Below are 23,306 nucleotides of genomic sequence, written 5' to 3'. Positions count from 1 at the left end.
CAGTATCACTGCAGTACCTTTTTTAAGAAAGGATGTGAATGATATTACCCCAGCAGTGTAGACAGCTGGCTCTTGTTCATCTGATAAACATCCTTGCTTCACTGAATCAGTGAAAATTTCTTACAGCATTTTAATCTGAGCCAGCTGTCCTATACAAAGATATCCCTCACCCTCTGCATATCCCTGTGAGCAATCCATGCTCCTTGCCTGCTCCAGTAATACAATGAACTCTACTCTTATTTCTGAATAAACTTGTTAGGATAGATTTAGACCCATACACATGCCATGTGTAGAACCAGAAAAAAAAAAAATCTTCTTTTATTTCAAAACCATCTAGGAGGAGGAGAGATTCTACATGTTGGATGGAAGGAATGGACACTATGGAGATTTTTTTTTCGCAATATGGTTGTTAAATGCTTAAATTTAAGAGATTCTGCAGTTAAATAATGATCTTTTTTAAAAAAATCAAGATCTGTATAATTCATTATGAAAGTTGAAATTACTTGTAAAACAACACACATGTGTCTAATAACAGAATTTCTGGGCTACTTATGTCATATGTGCCATGATGTCCCTCACTTGGCCTCATCTTGTTTTCAGGAATTTGCATTTTTGACACAGTATGGAGGTTAAACCAGTCAGAATCTTCATGGCTTACCACGAATATCAGAGAGTGAATATTTCAACTGCAGGTCAGCAGCTTACTTTGTAAGCATGGAACATCACATGGTGGCAACACCTGGGACTGGCTTCAGATGGCTTGTAGGTAGATGCCTGTAACAGTCTTTTTACAGTAAAACTGCATCTTATGTAACTATTTTTCTGTAATTCAGTTGTTTATTTGTCTTTTTTAACTAGAAACTGTTGATTCAGCTTTCCACATACAAAACTCTTCAGAGTACTGCTATTGCCTCTAAACCACCAGTATGTTCTTCCCTTCCCTCAAGCACCATTCTGAACAAAATAATTTTGCAGTTTCATGGAGCAGTAACAGTTGAGACAATCACTTTATGCAGCTAAATTTATTCCAGAACAGATTACATTTAAATATGGAGAAGTGGTCAACAGCAGGGAAAATTGTCCTTTTTGTTGTCAGTCATGTACTTTTATGTAAGACTGGGCTCTGCTAATAAACAGTGTTGTTTCCTTCTGTCTCACTGTTGTTAAATCAAACCTGCATGGGTTGATGGGACAGCACATGTGACAATGTGTTAATTAATGTGCCCAAGAAAGGAGGTAATGCTGAAATGCCGTGCCCATACCGGCTCTTGAAATGACAATGTTCTCTTTTCCATGGGTGATGTACTAACACTTTTAGATTCCATGGTAAATGATCTATGAAATGCTTGATAAAATTAAGAAATGTAGAACCCTTAGTGACAGCCCTGGTGTGAGCTATTAGATACTCCACAATTTTTGTTCCTCTGCCACTGAAGGGCATAATATTTCTGTAGGTACAGGTGACTCTGCACAGGCAGTATATCACTAAACCTTGTTTCACTGTGAATGGATTCTGTGCTATTCCTATGCTATTTTTGTCATTCCCAGTTAACCACCCTGTAGGTGGCCTCCATAGCCTTGCATCTCCCACACCTCCTTGCTCCCCTGTAAATGAAACAGTAAGTGGCTTAAATAAAACCTACAGCCAGCACTACAGATTTCAAAAGAAAGGCTTTTATCTATTAGTCATTGACTGTGAATATAAATCTCCTTGCTTCTGCAAGGGGGTGTGTTAATGACATGACTGACTGACATGTGATACCTCTAACTTACTACTTGCATTGAAAAAAATTATGACATTAGCTTTGCTTTACATGATTCTTCTACAGACTTCAATAAAAATGTGACTATAAATAATTACAAAGCCTGCCTTTTTTTAGGCAACCTATAGTATACAGAGTGGAGAATGTTACAAGAGCACATCCAGTAAAGACAATACATCAACATAATAAAGCAGGATATTTCAGTAAAAATAGAATAAATAAAATAAAAATATTTTAAGCTGTATTTAACAGGTTAAGTTAGAATATGACATCAGACATACAAGGCATAGTGAACATGGCTGCCGGCCTGCAGAATCACTAGGTATTATAAAAAATGCATAGATAACTGAAGGGTTGCTATAACATCAACTAGAACAATTGCAGTTGCTCAAAAACACACACACACCTCATACATACTTTTTTTGGCCATGGTAAAAAGAGTGTCTGAATATATTGTGAAACAAAAGATAATAATAGGCTTTGCAATAGGCTCTGATTCTGCAAACACCTGGGTGTATATGAAATCTTTTGGAGAATTAGGAGCTCTACTGAAGCAAAAAGGCCACATATAGTCAAATCATCAAGCACACTACTTAAATATTTGCAAAATCAACAGCATTTTGTTAACAGACAAACCTCTTAAAACATACACTGGCGAGTGATGCACAGCTTTTCAAATACCCTTCTGTCTTCTCCTCAGCCCTGCCTGCAGTTGCATCCATTGCTAATGAAAGCTAACCAGATGTTCCTAGCCTTGACAACATGGATGTAGAACCTTTACACTGCTGTTTGCTAAGTGTTGGTTTAGTTAAAGAGAGTCTGGATCTCTCCTGGGGAGAATCACCATGGTGCAGATGCAATGAAAAAATGCCATTATACTGTTTAAAATTAATTCACTGCTGTACAACAGTTGCCAATCTCAAATCATGACGTTGTCAGCAGGAACTTTAAAAAGATACTGTCAAAGTATTTAATTTAAAATAAAATAAAATAAAATGTGAATCACTAGCACAAGGATGAACAAGGGAACTTTTAACCTCACAATCCTACCTAAGGGTACCTGTTAGCCACCACAGTTTGACAGCAGTCATCCCTGGAAATATTCAAGACCAGGTTGGATAGACAGCTTTGGTGGAAAGTGTCCTCTGATAGGGTTTGGAATGAGATGACCTTTGAGGTCTCTTCCAAACCAAACAGTTCTGTGATTCTGTGCTAGAAGTGAGTTTTACACTGCTCCTAGCAGGGTGACTGGGATCAGGACTGGGAACTACATAAGCTATATGCAAGCTGCCATCCCCATGCTTTGTGATCTGGCTCCGTGGTCAGTTCAGCCACAGGTGGGTTTGTTTGCACCCCCTCCCCTCCAGCCCTCCCTGTGCACTCAGCATAAGCAGCTTCTCCAGCTGTGCAGGCATAGAGGTGGTGCAAAGGAGGTGGCAAGAGTGTGAGCCTTGAGAGGGGAAAGAGCTGCTTCAGTGCCTGAGGTGCAGGATCGTGGTCATGAAGAGATCTGAGATCCTTAGAGAATCAGCTCTTCAGAGGGTATTGTAGAAAGCTAAATTTAATTACAATAGTTGCATAGCCAGCCTTCACCTGACACTTGCTCATACATCACACTGAGTTTGGTAATGATTTTCCTGCATTTTTCAGCACAGAAATTTCTTGAATCATCATTATTTCCCTGTTGTGTTCCTAAGTTACTTCGCCAGGTGTGGTCATTAATTTCTTCAAACAAGGAAATAAAAAAGAAAATAGTTTGTTTATAACAGTCTCTTGCATATTAAAAAAAAAGAGCTATTGTAACAAGAACTTTGCCAGTGCTCCTTTATCTCAAGATTTGCAGACTTGGGAGACAGTTACAGTTTGGAACCTAGCTATAAATGGAGGCAGAACATTTTTAACACTAGTTAAACATAATGTTCCAAAATCTGTACCAATCCGCAGGTTTAGACAGAAGATGACAAAGGAAGAGACTGAAGATGCAGGACTGCATTTCAAAATCAGCCTGAGGTACAATTTTGAGGGCAATGCTGGGCTGATTTTGAGGGTCTGCAGGTGTGTAAAGCAAATCAATCAGATGAAGTCTATGGAGCAAAAGCAGTGAAATCCAATTGTACTACCTGAAACACTACCCTGTTAAAAAACAACTCTCTTCTTATTTTGTTACAAGAGCATTGAAAGTAAAATAAATTTCAGGAAGTTTTGTAAATAACAAGAAATGTAATTCTTCTTCTTCTGGCATGCTAAGTATTCAGCAACAAACTCCAAGGGGAAGAGGGAATTATGCAACCAGAGACTGAACTGAACATTTCATCAAACACTTGTATAGAAAAGGTATGGAATAGTTTAGTCTCTATAACAGTTGTAAGAGAATAAAATCACTAACTACTTCTTCTTATTCCTGATTGGTTTGAGCCCTCCATGAAACAAATTATTTTTGATGAATTAATGATAGATTTAGGAGAATAAATTTAATGGCCAGCAGTTGAATTTGTCTGTTTAAAGCTTAAAAGCTTCACTGGATCGCCCTGCAACTCAATAACTGAAAACACTTCTGTATTTTTCATCATTGGTTTGGTTTTAAACAAAATTCTTCTGTAAGACCATAATGTGTAACCAGAAGATGACAAAATGACACTACGATTCAAAAACATGTCAGGGAGATGTTAAAGTAGTTGCTAGACCAATGCTGACAAACAATTCAAAACTAACAGGTGCAGTTCTGTAAAAAATAAAACTGGGTATTTAATCTACAGTAATTCAATGGTAGCTAATACTTGATACGTATTCCAGTGTTGAAAACAGAGCAAAGTGCTGTAGGATTTAAGATTGGTTTATGACAAATCCAGCTCAAGAAGGTGAAATTTTTAATTCAGGCATCATTCACTCCAAGGATTTTAGCACGAGTTCACTGGGAGGGACGTGGCCATATTCTCTTTTTTGTGTGAGTTTAGGTAATGTTCATGTGTTTACAATCAAACAGACCTTCCATTGCCCATGATGTAACTCACTGACAGCAAAAAAATTATTCATGCTTCTTTTCATATCAGGCGATGGTGGCAGGAAGGAGAGAACATGCTTGTGTAACATTGTTTCCATAGGGGTAAATTCTCTGAAGAGAAAGCATCAGCAACTGCAATGGAAGGGCAGACATGGTCCGTTCATTTGCCTCAGGGTGGCCACTGCAATCTTCAGTCACTTGGTGGGAGAACCTTCTCTGTGAAGCAGCTATGGCATCTCGGGGACCGGACGTTTCTGTTTCAAAGTGTCAATGAGGGACAAGACTCCTCTTTTCACGTTGGTCGTGACTCTCCTGGTCACCGAGTCTGCGGGCGGCGGGGGTGGCCGGACTTTCTGTGAAGGAGGTCTGGCTACCAAGCACTTCTGATACCGTAACTGCAACAGAGCAAAGCCACTCTGTAACCATTTCTGGAGCAAGTAACTTCACTGACCCTTTCAAATACACTTCTATATTTTCTCATTAGTCAAACATCTGCTTTGGCTGTGACAAAAAGCTCAGCTGAAGTTAATTGGAAATTGGTCTGTCAATGTTTGGGCAGAAACTGTCCATTAGCACACAACAAATATGGGTATAAATCATATAAATACCCATTTGAAAACTGAAAAGTAAGTTTTCTGTGTTCAGTTACTCTTGAAAAAGGATTATTTTCTGGATTTCGAAACATGAATACAAGCAAAATGTTTTTTTGGCATTAGATAATTTGTGTAGTAAAAGAAAAGATTTCTAATTTACATAGATGCTGCAGAGGTTAGGAGAGAAAATAATTAAGAGTAGGCATTAATAAAGAGTAAGGCATTGTTCACTAAGCTGGTGTTTCAAACATTAAAATGTTTGGATTTTAATTGATTAAATATATAATAATATTAATTCCTATTTCTATCTTTCTTTTCTCTGCCTTGAAATGAATATAACTACAAATTTGAAAAAGTGCTAATTTATGGAGGCAGCGAAAATCTAAAGTGCTATTAGATGCCTTTGAAGAAGGTTACTTACCATACAAGCAGCCTGAACAGCTTCTGATACATTGCCTGCATTAGGTTCACACCAAAAAACATGGCACTCAAAGTGCTGGTTTCCTGTGTCCATAATGAAGGCAAAGGTGTGGATGTCCTTGCCTACTCCCATGAAGGACAGGAACCGCACACGACACTCCACCATGACCTCCTCTTCATTCTGCTCAGGAACCAAAGGGTTGAGCGTTACTACTGGATGCTCTGTGGAACTTTCAGGTTTGATTAAATGGGAGGATATCCTGATACATTATTGTAATTCCTTCTTATCTGTATGACCCAAGCATGCTCAGGCCTGGGCTGGATCTCCTCCTCTAAGCTGTCACTGAGGCTTTGAGCATCACCACAAAATTTTAAAATGTTGTACACTTTGGAAGCTGCTTGTTTTGTGAAGAAACCAACAACATGGATACACGGGTATAATGACTCCAAAATATGCTCCCCTATCACTGGTATGTTATAGAGAAGTTGGTCTAGTACATCATCAAAAAACATATATAAAATATAGCATTAGTAAGTCTCACTGTATTAAGCTCTATGGAAAATGCTCTACATTTCTTCTGTAACACAGATTTTTATATTGCTCTTGGCTCCCATACCAAGAGTAAGGCAAATGCAGTTTGGAATTTAGGATTGCTACTACTTTGGGCTTAACCTACAACATATTACACTCAAAATTCCTAGAAAGGAAAACACTGAATTTAATTATCCAATGAATATTTATGATAATTTATTTCTGAAAACATGCTTGGAATGCTAAATAAAATGGAAGCTGATATGAGCAGTAAGAGCCGCTGCAGATTCTGGAAAGAAATAAAATGCAAAATAAGCAAATGAATTTTAGTTTAAATTAACCCTACTAGCATTTCTGTGTTCCTGGATTTCAACACTCATATTATTTTAATTGTGTTTTAAACAACACAGTCTGCCTTACTCTTTCATTGATGACTGTGACAGTAGCATCAGCAACGTTCATGGTAACTGGCAACCAGTCATCTTTGCTAGAGGAAGCCATTAGACTTTCAATGGCACTGTTCAGAGTATCCATTCCTAAAAAAGAATAAAATGCAACACTGAAAAATAATATATATATAAAAAACAACAGATTTTTTTTATCTTTACACAGCAGCATAGAAAACAGATTGTTTTGGATTCCTTATTAAAATTAATTTGATAATGGAAGAAGGTATTATGAAGTTGTATTTCTCCACCTGGAAGAGCAAAGCAGGTGCCTCTGGCTTACAAAAAACCAGGATAGCATCTTGTTTAGCTTTTGTATTGTTTCAGTTCTCTAGGGCCCTTCTCATTAGTAGCAGAGCTCGTATTCAGAAAAAGCTGTAGAAAGAAACTCTGCCTTCTTGGCAGCTCCTAAAATACCCTGTTTGCAAAACAAATGTTCATGTGATGCCCTGAATATTGGATGTCTTCATGCCTGATTCGTGTGACTGAAACAGAAGAGGTGCTACCCTCCAGAAGTCATGCACTAGCAGTTGATGAACCATTAGAGTTTAAGCAAGGAACTTTGGAATTCACTTAAGTGTTACATACCCACAGGTTTTGCTACAGGTAGCATGCCCAGGTACTGGACGTGAAACTTCTGCACCAGTTCTGTCTTTGGTGTTGGGAAATCTACTGCATGGGAACAAAAGTCAATTTCTATTAATCAGCATTCACAGGAAAAAAAAGGCACTTTTATTTCATCAATAACATAAAACTGTTTACTCATTAATTGTACTCTGAAGGTATTGCATTGATTTAAGGAAATTTTTATTCCTTCTAACAAGAACAAGCCTCAATAATTTCTAAAGCAATTTTTGGTCTATGCTAAGCATAGAATCACATTATAATGCTGGCATATTAAAACACAGAAAATATGGGTCTCTGAGATGTATAGACCTAAGTTTCACTACAACAACTATGTAAAATCTGTAATCTTCTTTAATACCATCCTTGCTAACATGTTAAACACAGTCTCCAAGTAATCAATACTACTGCCTGAACAGTACACATTACACAGACCATTGCACAAACTGATTAATGGATTAGGAGCAAGATATTCAGTACAAACTGGTGGATCTAGAGGCATATAATTTGCTGTAAAGCTAATACAAAGTATATTTGTTCTCCTGGAATAGTTTCAAAACAGCAGCTACTAAGATATGACAACAGCACACAAAGGCAACTTCCTTCTACCATGCAGTAAAGTCTGCAAAAGCTGGATGACATCCCAGCACTTGCACCCTTGCCTCAGAAGTTGCTAAAATAGATGCTGAAACCTACGAGGAGTCTCCTATGGCACTTCTGAATCCAGTGAGTAACTGGAGTATATTCTGGTTTTAAGGAAGATTTGGCCAACTGGTGCAGTCTCAAGTCAGGAGGTATTTTGATTTGAGAAAGACAATATCCTGAGTAGCCACAAATAAGTATGACTGTGTTTGAAACACTTGAATTTCAAAATAAAAGAGGAAATGCACAAGTTGACATAACTGAGCAGGACTCCATAACTGTCACCATAACCTAGAAAAATACTTAAAGTAATACAGGAACAGATTACAATCAGTCAGATACATTATAGATTAATGATATAATAGATTATATTACAGATACATCAGGAATGCACTCCTGACTTCTCCACCCAGCATGCTCCATTTTTGTCAAAATCTGCATCAGAAACAACACTTATCTAAACCAGGACCATCCTGAGGATACAAGCTGTAACACACAGTACCTTGCAGAGGAACATCAAGGGTGACATTTGTCCTGTCTTGCAAGGAGCTGCAAGCCATAGCTTTAGCATTTTTCCGTTCAGCCATAATCTGAAGAAGACAGTGATAATGAAGCATTTAAAAAAATATAGCACAGCACCAACTACAATCTACTCCTTTTACAACCCTATTTCTGAAATCTGAAATAAGTAAGAGGGTACATGACTAAGCAGGTTATTCTTTTTAAATAACAATTTTAACAGTTAATAATTTTAAGGTTAGCAACTGTTTTTCTGTGTCCTGCAGGATAATACCATTGAATAACACCATTCAAACAAGGTCTGATTTATTTATGGAGTTTAACATCATTGTTTATTACTAATTGAGCCTCTGTGTTCTTTTCCCATTTTGAACCTGCAGCTTCTTTATTATTCAGGAAAGCCTTTGGCCTCTATACACACTTGTCAAATCAAAGGCACATATCCTCCTCCTCTAATCTAAATGCCCAGTCTCCCATAATTCCCATGCATTTGCATCCTTTCCCTTACAAATTCTCTACACTCTTTCTTGTTGCCAGTTATATAAACAAAACTGGCACTGCAAACAACTGCTGATTACATGTATAAGGCTCAGGGACCTCTGAACAGACAAATGCAAGTGATTTTAAATCCACTTGCCTTTGAGCAGATTTCGTGTAAACTTGTAGCAATGGCTTTTGCAGGTGTGTCACATCGAAACACATGACATTTCAGAATTCTGGTGTCCTTGTCTCTTGCCACGTAAGCAAAGTCTCTGTGTAAACAAGATAAATGGACACATTAGAAACATGCTAAACATTAAAATCAGTTGTATTTCCAAAACTGCAAGTCCTACTTCAGCTTAACAGGTGTATATCCCAGCTCTTAAGGTACAAAATACATACCTTCGACAAAGCAGGTCTACAAACGTAGTAAACTGCTTACCCATGAAACATGTATCTAATCTATATAATTCAAAACCTTAATTTATATAATTCAAAAGCTCATTATGGTTTCCTAACCATGCAACTTACTCAAGTTACAACCTGTAATTCCAAATGCAATTGTAAATAAACAACAAAATTTACTCAAATATGTTACTGAAGATGAAGCAGAGAGAGAATTACATATTAAGACAGAATCCATATGCAGCTCTTAACTGCTAAAAAACCCCAAGAAACAGCATACAACACTCTAGTCAGAGAAAAAGCATATTTCAAAGGACTGTATAAAGTGTTTAAAATATGCAGATAGTAATTAGAGATCTGGTTGCAAAAGGGAGATGTGAACCTGCTGAGCTTTGCTCACACTAATTGCCCTAAATTTCTGACCTTATTTTTTCAAAAGTTCAATAAAGCTGCCCTACAAAAGGGATTTTTGCACTGTACTGGCTAGTCACCACAGCACAGTACAGCCTTCTAGCACAGATAAAGGAAGTGCCATGACTAGGTTTATTTGTTCTCAGGCTGCTTAGGAGTTGGAGCTCTTCTGAGACAGTCCAAATGATACAACTGAGCCAGGAAGAAGCCTGGCTTTGCCCAGCTGCCATCCTTGCTGTACCAGCCTCTCTTTGCTGGTCTTGCACCTCTGCTTTTTCATGTCCTCCAAGCAACCACAGCTCATTCCTACTTTGTGACCCTCTTGCTACCTTCAGATTTCTCTGGACTTTGCTCCAGTCTCTTATGCCTGAAGTCTCTTTTCAGTGTCTTTCTGTTTTACACATAAATAATTACCAGCAAAGCTCTCACAGACACACAGACACACAGAAATTCTAGGTTGGAAGAGACCTTTAAGATCATCGAGTCCAACCCATGTTCTAATACCTCAACTAGATCATGGCACCAAGTGCCACATCCAGTCTTTTTTTAAACTCTTCGAGGGATGGTGACTCCACGACCTCCCTGGGTAGATGATTCCAGTATTTGACTACTCTTTCTGTAAAATACTTCCTCCTTATTTCTAGCTTGCATCTCCCTTGGCGCAGCTTGAGACTGTGTCCTCTTGTTCTGTCGGTTGTTGCCCGGAGAAAGAGACCGACCCCCAGCTCACCACAGCTACCCTTCAGGAAGTTGAAGAGGGTGATAAGGTCACCCCTGAGTCTCCTTTTCTCCAGGCTGAACAACCCCAGCTCCCTCAGTCGTTCTTCATATGGCTTGTGTTCCAAGCCCCTCACCAGCCTCGTTGCTCTCCTTTGGACACGCTCAAGCATCTCAACGTCCCTCCTAAAGTGAGGGGCCCAGAATTGGACGCAATATTCAAGGTGTGGCCTCACCAGTGCTGAGTACAGGGGAAGAATGACCTCCCTGCTCCTGCTGGCCACACCGTTCATGATACTGGCCAGGATGCCATTGGCCTTCTTGGCCACCTGGGCACACTGCTGGCTCATGTTCAGCCGACTGTCAACCAGCACCCCCAGGTCCCTTTCCTCCTGAGCACTGTCCAGCCACACTGTCCCCAGCTTATATCGTTGCAGGGGGTTATTGTGGCCAAAGTGCAGGACTCGGCACTTGGACTTATTGAACTTCATCCCATTGGATTCTGCCCATCCCTCCAACCGTTCCAAGTCCCTCTGCAAAGCCCTCCGTCCCTCTAACAGATCCACACACGCTCCCAGCTTAGTGTCATCTGCAAATTTGCTAATAAAGGACTCTAAACCCTCATCCATGTCATCAATAAAAACATGTGAAGAGATCTCAGTGGTGAAGAGATAGGAGGGATATTCCTAAGCCACAGGCCTAGTATAAACTAAAGTATTTCTGTATATATAAGTCTGTAAATATTCTGAGCAGGGTTTAATGTAGCAGGGATGGCCAATTTTAAAATTCATTTTAAATGCTCCATGAATTGAAGAATTTTACACTGAAGCTATCCAGGGAGAATCAGAGACTGTGGCAAATGGATTGCTGCCCTTCCTGCTCTGTACAAGACACAGACCCTGTCCTGCAGTTAACTACTGTGCCTGTACCTCATTGAATGGCAGATTTTGCTCTTCGTGAGCCCTTGCAATATAAGGGCTGCTCAGTAATAGGTACAGGTGGTTGCTCCATCTAAGTGCTTTGCAACCTGAAGACTGATGAATAATATTTTAAAAAACCCCAAGCCACATAAAACTGTCAGAGCATGAGATCTGAAAGCAATTCCACATGACAGAACCAAGCAGAAACACAGTGGAGCTGGGGGCCCCTCTCCACCCCCCTGCATGCAGTGGTGGCACACATCAGGGCACAGGAGGCAGTGGGGCAGCACATTCCCCCTGAGCCCTTCCTGCATGGAGAATGGGCTGCACTGGCTGTCTCTGGCTGCAGCACTGCCCTGGCAGCATGTGAGACACAGGAATCCTTTGGGACAGCTTTATCCAGCTGATGGTGACCTGCAGGAAAAATCACACAGCAATAACCAGGAAGGTGCTGTCTATTACAGAAGATGCTCCAAGGCTTCCTCCCCAAGTCCCTTGGCCACAAGAGCTTTTTGCATGTTGTTCCTTTTTTCTGCACTGCAAGATGCTGAGTTTCAGCTGGAATCTTGCTCCTGGAAAAAGACTGGTGCTTTTGGCTCATCTGAACATGTGCCAAGCCTTGCTTTAGAATGGTTTCCTCCTCACTTAACTCATCAAAAGCAGGCTGGAGACTCCTAGCTGGACTCCAGGAGAAGAGGGTATGGATCACCTGCAGCCTATGAAAAACTTGTGGCTAAGGGAAAAAACATCAAACAAGGTGCCATATAAAAACCCTCTGGGATTGGTGGTGGGTGTTAGGAAGGAGCTGCCAGGACCTGGCCCACACCTCAGTGCTGCATGCAAGGCTTGTGTCCTGCCCCTCCAGCACCTGGTCCTGCAGCCCCTGTAAATATTTCTGCTTGTGATGGTATGCAGTCATAAACAAGGCTGTGTAACACAATTACAGAAGAAAATGAAACACCAGCCAGTAGAGCAGTTTCAAGTACTGGGAGCTAATAAAACCCTGGTGGTGGTGTTGCAGCCTCACACACCTGAGTTTCACTTTAAGTACCTGAACAGCTTGAACAAAGTAAACCAGCTAATCACACTCATGGACTGTGAAAATACATAGAGCTTTAGATGATCAGGGCCTGCATCTACTGAGACAAAGTATGAAATGTGAATTCTTCTAAACCTGTGGTACCACATCACACTCAACCCTGCCAGCACCATCTGTTTTCCAATCATCAATCAAAATTAGCACACAAACCATCCTTCCCCCTCGTGGCAGTGCACAGACAGTACCACTGATGCCATGAATTCATGGACGTCACCCAGATGCTCGCACAAGTGGCCCTACATGGCAGCCCAGCAGCCAAGACCTGGAGATGGGCACTGGCTGGTGGCAGCTGGCTCCTCCACTGCCAGCAGGAGCCTTGCTTCAGGCATTTCTAGGCACCCAGAGAGCAGAGCTCCATGGTTTGGCTTGGAGAAGAAAGGCATGGCTTTCTGAGGATTTCAGAGCATCAGCTTCCTACAGCAACAATAAAACTTAGGAAAAGTTTTGTGTTTCCCTACATTGGACCACAATGGAACAGCTTCTTTTTTGTCCAAAGCCTTGAATCCCAAGTAAGGCAGAAGACCAGTCTCTGATTCTTCCTCCACTTCAGATCCCTTCTGGGTTGCTTCATCTATAAACCTTCATTTGACTGCAGCTCACTTGAAGCTGATTAACATTTAAGTGAGATTTATGTGCAACAGGCCCCTGGGATAATGAAGAAGTGCTGAGCAACGTGTTTGCAATAGAAATTTATGGAAAAGGGCAAATGCCTCCTCTCTTACCACTCCCCTATCTTTGCATTCTGCTAGGAAAACAAGGAAAAAAAGAAATGAAGAAGCCATTACAAAGCCCACAGCTGGTCAGAGAGCCAGCACAGGTTAACATCACATCTCCTTCGCTGGCTGAGTCTCTGTCTCCACAGGGGTGTGCACATGAAATCAGTGGGATCTGAATGGCAGCTCCTAGTAAAATTTCATTCCATGTCAGTGGGGAGAGCAGCAAGGTGTTTAGTGGGAGAATGATGTTGCAAACAAAGCTGTATACTCTCGAAATTTTATAACAGAAGTGCAACACTTCAATTGATACAGGATTATAAAGAAGTGCTGCATAGAAGGTAATTCAAAATTTTTTAAATATAATTTGCACACTACATCATCCACTAATAACTTTCCAGTTATAGGAACTGTATATAAATCAGTAATCTGGACAAAAGCTAGAAAAACAAAAGAGTAGATAAGAATTACTTTGTGCAAGACTGGGTAAGACTGGTTCTGCTGAACAGTTAAAATTTTGTAGTAATTTATTTTGAAAGAATACAGAAATAGAGAAAGACATTTTAAAAAGCAATTTTGAGAGTTGAAAAGACAATGTAAGGTGCTAAGTAGAAGGGAATTAAATCTCTATTTGCTCTTTTACTCTCTTTAATTGGCAAATGGCTACAGTCATTGACTAAACCTTAGATAATCATACCTATTTAACACCTGGCTAAGCATCACTTAGCTGCTCAACCTTGGATGAATATAATCACATTAAAAGCAATTTATGCTAATGCTGTCCTGTTTGAGTAGCAGTTATAACCATTTGCCACTATTAGGCTAAACTCCTAGGAGGCATCCCAATTAAGCACAGCCTAGAAGAGTAGCACATCCTCCATTACCTTCTCACATGAAACTCATTTCTTCAAAAGACTGTAGAGGAATGTAGAATTGCATTAATCCTTTTGGTTAAAAACCCCTAACATTCTAGCCTTAAAGTATGAAATACAATTTTTTACTCTTCTCAATAAAATTGAATTGCTGCTATTTAAAACACCTACATTAAAATGACACACATGCAGGAAAATGTACATTTCCTTCCAGATTTATGTATTACATATTGTAACAAGAATCCTTGAACCACAAAATTATATTCTCTGGGTTTGTCTTAAAATTGATTGAAATTCATCCAGAACAGCCTAGAGGAGGTGATTTCTCTGTACTGGTGTACAGACTTCTGTGACTGCAGGGTCAGGGAACAGATACCCCAGGCTGTGGGGAAATCATCTCCTGAGCCTGTAACTCCCAGGCTTCACTTTGCTTTCCTGCAAACAGCTCACCAGGGACTTATGAAAGCAGGAAACACGAAAGGGAGAGCAGCCACCTCTATTGCAGAGCAGGGTCAGAGGCACCTGGCAGGGGACTGCCATTCCCTGTCAAGGCTTGAATGTCCATGGGAGCAGAGGAGGAGAAAAGCAAGAGAAGGGAGAGGAGGCAGGTGATAAAAGCAGGTAAATATAATGCCATCAAGACCATCTTCAGGTGGGTTTTTCCATGACACAAATATTCTAGTATCATAAATGGCTGAGATGATGAGGTGCAAGAAACCCTGCAGTAACACGTATGTTAGAAATTACAGATCCTCTGCATTAACATTTCAAGCTTTTTATCCAGGCTTCTTGTTCACATAGGAGAATGGCTTATGGCTGAAATAATGTTTGTGACTCTGTTCAGTTCACTTGTCTTTTTATTATGGTCCCACCAAGGAACTTGCAAAGTTAGGGAGAAAAAATCCAAAGGTAAGAAAATTATAATTAGATGAAACAAGCAGCATTCAAAAACACTGCAAAATATGTTTGCAAAAGATTTACTGAGGACCTTTCAACTACCAGACAGATACCAAGTGAAACCACTGCTTCCCTTCCACCTGTTCCAAATGAAACTCATAGCCCCTTCTCCAGGTGAATATACAGCCAACACTGTGGAATCAAATCCTGGAGGAGGAAGAAAAATAACTATTCCTAAGAGTCTTCTCCTTCCCATTTCTGTTAGACAGCAGCCACATGTACTCTTCTCCCCTCAGTGATGAGAGCTGGAAGTGATGTGTGGGAGAAAGAATTTTCCCTGTGTTTCTGACAGTTGCTGGAAATCCTAAACACACATTAAAACCTTCTCTTTTTCTTCACTCCAAGTGCTTCACCTCACAGAGCTCCTCCACCTCTTCAGCTACTCTCCAGCTACAGCACACTTGGCCACCATGACATTACCCTGGTGATGAATTTTGGATCCAAGCAGTTAAAATGCCCTCCCCAAGAAGAGGGAGGGAGACTTTTGGGATGCTTTTCTTATTTTAGTTTTTACACAATTTGAAAATTGATTTCAAAACATCAGTTCTGCATTTTAAAAAATTCTCCTCAAATGGTCTGGCATTCACAGAGTGTAGCTTGTTTTTCTAATTCAAGCATAAAGTTTGTAGGGCAAATTATCCCCTGCTGAAAGGCTGCTTGCCTCGTTCCTTGATAATGTCACTTGCTAACTCTGAAGGAGGAGCTATGGCTACTTTGTGTGATTCTCAGAGGCTTTAATCTGGCAGCTCTAAAACTCACAGCTGCAGGGTTTTCTTTGATGTCTTATCATTGCCACAGTTCTGTGTGCTTCCAAAATTTGTTCAAACCCTCTCAGAGCTGATAGGGCTGATACGCAGCTCAGCCCTTCAGAGCCCAGCACTTCCAAGCCTGAAGCATTTGCATGACTTTCACTCCAATTTCCTTCCTGCAGCCTGATGCTTAGGCAGCTGCAAAAGCTGGTCCCAGATGGGCTTTCAGGGTCTCAGTGCTGCCTGCCACCTCCTCCTGTGCCCAGGGGACAGGAGCCCTGCCAGCCTCACTAGCATGCAAGGTGGCTCTGAGATGTTACAAAGCATTTCCCTCTCTACACCAAGGGTTTTATTCTATTCCTGCAAAGGGCCACAGGTTTGCATCAGCTGGAGTCATGGCAAAGTGCAATTCTCCAGATCCATGAGCTCTGTTAGCACAGAGACAACAGTACAGATTGTACAGCTTAAATCTATGTCCCATGGTGGTCCTCCTTCCCAGGCTCAGCTCACAATCTCATGGCCAAAGCACCACCATCATGGCAAGGAGGACAGTCTGTCCCATGTGCCATGGTCACCACCAAGGGGGTGCCCTGGGAACTGATCTCCTGCAGGACTGGCAGCCCAAGGAGCCATACAGACACCAGTATGTCACAGCCAGCTGGGCCTGGGGCCAGACAGGGATTGCTGCTGCTCGCCCACTGCTAGACAGGCATGGCAGACTCAAAAGTCAATCAGAGGCTCAGAGCTCTGCTTGTTTTATAGATGGATTGAACAAAGACAGAACTTCTGGGACAGATCTTATGAAAAATCACTGGCCACTGACTTGGTCAACAAAGATTTTTCAGGGTGTTATGTTGGTATTTTCCTTAACTACTTCACAATAATTTTGAAATGTGCATGGGCAGGAGGGTGCCTTCCTACCCTTGTGCAGCAGTTTTCAAAGAAAAGGCACAGAAATGAGATAGTTTGTCAAGGCCATTATAGGTGCTGCTTTTCCCTGGAAGCATTGTAAAGTGGTGCTTTAACTCCTCACGATGGCCAGCATGATGAATCCTGAATTCCCTTTAAGTAAATGAATGTGTTATTATGCCTGTGAACCTCTGAACAGCCTCTTTGCAGCAGATCCTGTAAATTTGACTTTGACAAATTAGTATTTAGATATTTTTGACAATGCTTCTGTCTTCCAGGTCTAATTGGAAGACATGGGCTTTTGTTTAAAAGGAATATTTAAAGATTTAATGAAGAGATACATCAAGTTGAGATGCTCAAAGCTCTATAACAGATTTAACTGAAGACAGAAGACTACAGCAGAATAGTTAATTTCTCCAGTGTGATTTGTTTTATAAGCAAGGCTTCCTAGCTCTCCTTTGTTCTTTATTATTCAGACAGAGAACACAGCAGTTGTGCACAGACACTACACACCAATCTGCTTGAAGCACACTTTTGCCAGTGCTAGGCTGGAAGGATCACTGCTCTCCACATGCATGAAACCTACATTAGACTGCAAAGCCATAATCAAGAAAGTTCAAATATTTCCCTAGGCCAACACTGCCTGAAGAATTGATTAAAAAAAGTCAGGTCTGGAAACCATTCTCATTATATTCCACAAAGCAAACATGAGAAATGGTCTGCATCTCTAAACCACATTCCTTCCACCCAGTCCCACTTTCAAGATTTTGCAATTTAGAAGAGCAAACAAACCCCAAATCTCATCTGAGGGATGCAATTCTATTGCTAAGAGCCTTTGGAGTGGCTGCAGCCCTTGTGCTGCAAAGCACCTGACTACAATGCCTTAGTGTCTGTGCTGCCATGAAACAGGAAGCATTGTGAGGAATTCCAAACGATCCCTTTGTACATCCAAACAAATCAAACCCACTGGGGACAACTTTTCTTCAAACTTAAAATACAGGCAAGCAACCCAGACAGACTGGAAACAAATACCAAAGTAGAAAATAAACATTTACTTTTTCAAATCTTGCTAAACTTAGCTGTGAAATCCCCTGCTCTCAGGATCATGTTTTTTCAATTTTTTAAATAAAAGCTGAGGTTTTAACACTGTCTTGCATTTCACATCATAATCTGAATTTAATCCCAGGACCAGAAACAAATACTAAAACCCACTGCACTGCATGATTTTAAACTGTTCTATTATTAGAGGGTTTGGGGCCTGAGGAAAAAAAATAAACCCAAAACAACCAACAGCCAGTATCAATTGGACAATTCTGTTAACAGCAAATTGAAAAGGTGACAGATATGAATTTACTCACTTCAGTTGAGCTTCTGTTCGCTGATACAAGAAACCAATACAACATTTTTCAGTGCACACCAGAAGGATAAACACAAAAATGGAAAAATGAAAATAATTTACCTCTCTCTGAATCCAGGGAAGCATGAAGAAACAGAAAGAGCAAGTTAGAAAGCACTCAAGCAGACAGAGCTCCAGCATATGATAAGAGAGGGTAGCTGAAAAGTGCTGCACATGTATCATACACTGTTTGTTTGTAGCACAGCATTTCTAAGCATACGGCCACTATTTCCTCTCTACCTTTTTTTCATTGAATCTTGTTGCTCTGAAGTTTGTATTGTAAACATGCAATGAAGCCAACAGGCATCAGCTGAATTCAGCAAGGCAGTGCAGACATATCAATGGTGGGAGGTAATAAAGCTTAAAATACCACACAGAAGTCTGGGAAGTAGTATGCAGAAAGTATAAATAGACACAGAAAGTGCATGAACCTTCCTTCTTCCAAAATAACACCTTCTACAGCAGACACTGACAAAAGAAACAAGAATAATTCTTTAGGTGGTGCAAAACCTTACACTGTTTAAACTCAAAGAGTAGAAAGCAGGTTGTGCAAACTTTACATTGTTTAAACTCAAAGAGAAGAAAGATTGTCATCAGTTTTTTAAATGTCTCTTCCAAATGCTCATGCCCCAAGGTCACCTGGGGTACTCTGAAAGTTGCACCCTGAAGAAGTGACAGCTTGGGGAACAGCCTTCCACAAGCACTGAACTGAAGCCAGGATGTATAAAAACACCACACACCTTCCTTTCTAAAACACTTCAGCAATCACTAACTTTGGTGTGACTTAACCAACATCCCTTTGAGAAGGCAGACAGGAGAGGCAAAAGCTTCCCTGGCTGGTGGCTGCCCTCTCCCTGCCCCCAGAGCTGCTCTGCCTGCCTCCTGAAGGCCTGAGGAGGCTCCGTGCAGGTGCTGGCACCTCCCACAGCCTGCAGCCCTCCAGGTCATGGCAGCCACCAGGAAACCCTGCCAGGGACACGGGTTGTGCTTCTGGAGCTTGTCCTGGGAGGAAGGCACAGCTCCCTTGTGACCATGGTCACAAGGGTTTTCAGGGTGAAGAAGAGACGAGAATGTTGACTCCATGATCAGAAGGCTTGATTTATTATTTTATGATATATGTTACATTAAGACTATACTAAAAAAAAATAGAAAGGAAAAGGTTTCTTCAGAAGCTAGCTAAGCTAAGAATAGAAAAGAATGAATAACAAAGATCTGTGTCTCAGACAGAGAGCAAGAGCCAGCTCTGCCATGAGTGGTCAGGAAATCCAAACACCCACAGGAGACCAATCATGGCTCTACCTGTTGCATTCCACAGCAGCAGATAACCATTGTTTACTTTTGGTTGCTGAAACTGCAGCTTCTCACAAGGAAAAATCCTAAGAAAGGATTTTTCATGAAAGATGTCTGCAACACTCCCTGGGATATTACCACAAAGGGCTGGCTGGGCGAGGACGTGGGCTGCTGCCTGATTCTGTGCACCTCTCCCTAAACACTAGTCATCACCCTATGCAAGGCACAGTGTCTCTACAGGGAAAATGGCCATTCTCAGGAGAGCTACTTAGTCCTGCTCTCCCACTCCTGCCTCCTGCATGCACCTCACAACTTCCCTTTTCTAAGAAGGGCTTATCTCTAGTGAGCATCACAGCATGGTTCATACACTGTGTGCAAAAATGTGGGACCCTACATCATTCCAGCTTGTAACTGACTCCTGGGGAAAAAAAAAGAAAAAAAAAAAAAAGAAATGGAGTAGAAAAATCATCATGTAGCAAGTAATAAGGCTAGGATTAAAGTCAGATCACACTGAAGGGAAGGGATCCAATTCCCATTAGGCATCTCATGTCAACAAGCTTGCAGCAATTGATCTGTTGCTTAGAAATGGCTTAGTGAATAGATCTGGAATAAACAGAAGTTTTCTAAGGCAGGTTTTAGCTAAACGTGCATATGGTTCCCTAATTCATCTGTCCAAAATGGATGTGTATGCATGCAACTAGAGATTTAATTTTTTTCTCATGTTGAGATGAAACCTCTCCTGTTGCACTTTGTAGCCACTGTCCCTTGCAATAATCTCCATGTGGCTCCTTGTGACCAACAGGAATTCACTGCAACCACCTCTCCATGGACATGTCAGAGCTCCATCACAGGAGGTTTCACTTGACAGGGTGCTAGACTATTTAATTTAGGCTCCCCTTCCCATAAATGGCTGGATCAGATGGTCTTTTCACATTCCTTCCAATCTGGGTTGTTCTACGGTTCTATGAAAGCAGCCAAGTTGGAAAAAATATCTGTATTTACAAATGTAATGGACTTTCCCAGAACTTTTACAACAGAAGCATGAAACTTAGCTTTATTGTAAAGAAGAAACACATGGTGCCCTGCTCCACTCCTGTCACACACTGACCTGGGAGTTTCCCCTTTTCAATATCCAGGGGTGACCAGTGTGGATCTCCCCAGCCAAAACCCCACTCACTCCTTTGCTTCAGCTCCATGGGCTTTCTGCTGGGCTTTGCAGAATCAGCAAGCACTTCAACTATTGCTAACATTTTCTAAAACAAAGGGTTAAAATCTCAACATTGCAAATATTGGAAGTCTTTCAAATCTAAACACCATTAATACCATATGCCAGTGTCAATATGAAAATCAGAATCAAAAAAGTAGTATATCACATTCACTTTCTGAGAAAACAGTGTTTCTAGGTAGTATGAGAAGTAAACATTTATGATTTTCTTTGTCCATTAATCACTGCCTTTATATGAAGTAGACAAACAGAGAATTCCATCTCTCAGAAAAAGCATTATACTGGAGGAACTGTGCTGTAACTTAGACACAACATACTGAGGGGAGGACAGGAAAAGGAATGCCTTAGAGACAAAACATGACCTGCTGGAGCAAACTCTGAAAGGGAGATCTGTTAATTCCCCAATTGTTATGCAAGATACAACTGGACAGAACAATCACCACTGCAGCTGCCAGCCCAGAGAAAAGAGCACTGAAGGAAATTCAGGAAGGTGAGAGAAAAACAAGCAGCTGAGCTGCTGGACTTCCTCAGGCATGGAGAAATGAGTGGGGATCTGGCTGCCATGGCATGCATATGAATCAGGGGAGGCTACCTCCTGCTTCTAACCAGTTAATTACAGCTTTACAATTAAGCCAACAACTTCTCGTAGAGTGCCTTGTAATTCATTAATCATTTTCATACAAAAGACTATTTGCCTGTATTCTCTTTACATCCTAGTAGCTCAAATATGGTTGAATAATTTACCTTTAAACTTAAATAAACAATTTTTTAAAAAACCACCCAAAGGCTAAAAAGTAGATACAGAAAGTTTCAGTTCAAGGGGCAGATTTTGTTGATTGGTCCAAGTGCCAGAAATGCTGCAAGAGCAGCTGCACAAGTGCTTCTGTTTGGTGCCCTATATATCCCTTTCCAAGCTGACTGAGGTAAAACAGGTCAAGCCAGAGCCTGCCAATAACCTGGGAAGACAATCCCCAAAAATTGTGTCAGGGCTGCTACACAGGATTTGAGATTCATTTCTGAGGGGAAAAGGCCAAGACCAAGAAAAACAGCCCATGACCTTCCATCCTGCAGAAGTGTGAGAAAGGAGCAACCCCTGAGAGGACACTGCCTTCCAGGGAAGGTGCTAACAGTCTCTTCCTCCCCATCACTTCTGCCAGGCTCATTATTCCAGGTTGTTTTCTGATTAGTGCCTTTAGGGACAGAGCATTGCAGGAAGGGCACCTGCCACCCTGATCCCTGCTTTTCTCCAGAGTCCCCATGCCCAGGGATGCAGTGGAGGCAGCAGACTTGTAGAGTGCTGTAACTGATGGGGCACTGCTTGAGTACAAGACCATTCCTTGTTTCAGTGCTAGGATTTGTACATCAGTGAGTGATGCAAATCCTGGGGCCTGACAGTGATGTGCAATGCCCACCCCACAAGCAGAAGAGTGATGGAGATTTCACTGAGAGGTGAATGAACACCCTTTGACATGGTGCTCATGAGGTGCTCATCTGCACTTCTGCCTGCAAGTTTGGGCTCACCAATCCATGGAGAGTGACAAACTGGAGTGAGCCCAGCTGTGGGCAACCAAGGCTGTAGGAGCCATGCTTGTTTAGCTTGGAGATGAGGTGGGCTTGTTTAGCCTGGGGACAAGGAAATGGGACAGGATCTAATTAATGTGTCCCACTTGCTCATGGGAGGGTTTAAAGAATAGAGCAAACTCAAGTCTCTTTGCCAAGTGAGTGGGTAAACCCAGAGATATATATTCTATGAGGCCTCTAAGAGGCTGTGCACTCTGCCCTTGGAGCCTTATAAATATCAACCTGAAGGGGCTCTGAGGTAATCCTGAACCCTGCCCAGGTGTGGGCAGGAGGCTGGTCTGGCTGACCTGTTGCAGTCTGTTCCAAGGCAACATTTTCCCCTGGATCTGTAACAGAAGCACCTGCAAGCACAGATCTGAGATGTCTGTGCTGATGGACATGGTGATGCTGTGTTATGCAGATGACCAACCTATGGGACTGTCTCAGCAGGGAAGAAGGAAGCTGGCAGGGATGAAACCACATGCCCAAGAGCCTCAGCAGCTCAGGTGCCCCACACACCCAACCCTGTAGCAGGGACAGCAGGAGCTGTCCTGGCCTCCAAATACTCCACAGCTGCTACTGTTGTGTCTTCTGCTTCAACAAGGGCCACTGTAAGACCACAATGGGATGGAGAGCAAATCACACCAAAACACCTGAGAGGTTTTGGTTTTGTCACCTCCAAAAAGGTATTTAAGGATCAAGGTGATGTTCTCATGCTTGGATGATGTTTTAGTGTGGCACTGCACTGCACATAAGTCTGGAAAACGTTAGGAGTTTAATCCCCTGTACCTGGCAGAGGTCTGCAGCCCAAGCATTTGTGACTGATGCATTCAGCTAACTTGTGAAGACAGGTTAACACTCCACACCTCTTCATTCCTGTAGCTTCCCCTGGAGTCTGGCATACTGCAACTTCCTCAGCTGTCTTTTTTAAGCAGATAAGGAAAAAAAAAAAAAGGGCTGCCACTGCCATGTCTTAACTATACCATAAAGAGCTACAAAAGCCTGCCCTGCAACTTCCATGGTCCTTCAACATTTTCATATGGGACTACACAGACCAGCAGCA

General features: G+C 41.5%; 1 protein-coding gene across 3 annotated transcripts in view; it reads right to left on the bottom strand.

The window, feature by feature from the left end:
• Positions 1-1,007: 1,007 nt before the first annotated feature.
• APBB2 (amyloid beta precursor protein binding family B member 2) overlaps positions 1,008-23,306 on the bottom strand; it is a 165,270-nt gene continuing 142,971 nt past the window's right edge. For all 3 annotated transcript variants that reach the window (XM_066548483.1, XM_066548484.1, XM_066548485.1), the window contains 6 exons: positions 9,178-9,292; positions 8,524-8,611; positions 7,344-7,427; positions 6,730-6,845; positions 5,779-5,958; positions 1,008-5,159 (listed from right to left, as the gene is read on the bottom strand). In XM_066548483.1, coding sequence (XP_066404580.1) covers positions 4,992-5,159; positions 5,779-5,958; positions 6,730-6,845; positions 7,344-7,427; positions 8,524-8,611; positions 9,178-9,292 — 751 coding nt within the window. In that variant the 3' untranslated portion in view covers positions 1,008-4,991. The remainder of the gene's footprint in view (positions 5,160-5,778; positions 5,959-6,729; positions 6,846-7,343; positions 7,428-8,523; positions 8,612-9,177; positions 9,293-23,306) is intronic.

This window comes from Molothrus aeneus, chromosome 4 (genome assembly GCF_037042795.1).
Source record: "Molothrus aeneus isolate 106 chromosome 4, BPBGC_Maene_1.0, whole genome shotgun sequence".
NCBI lineage: Eukaryota > Metazoa > Chordata > Aves > Passeriformes > Icteridae > Molothrus > Molothrus aeneus.
The sequence above is the reverse complement of the archived record's forward strand: the minus strand, read 5'-3'. Positions and strand labels throughout refer to the sequence as shown.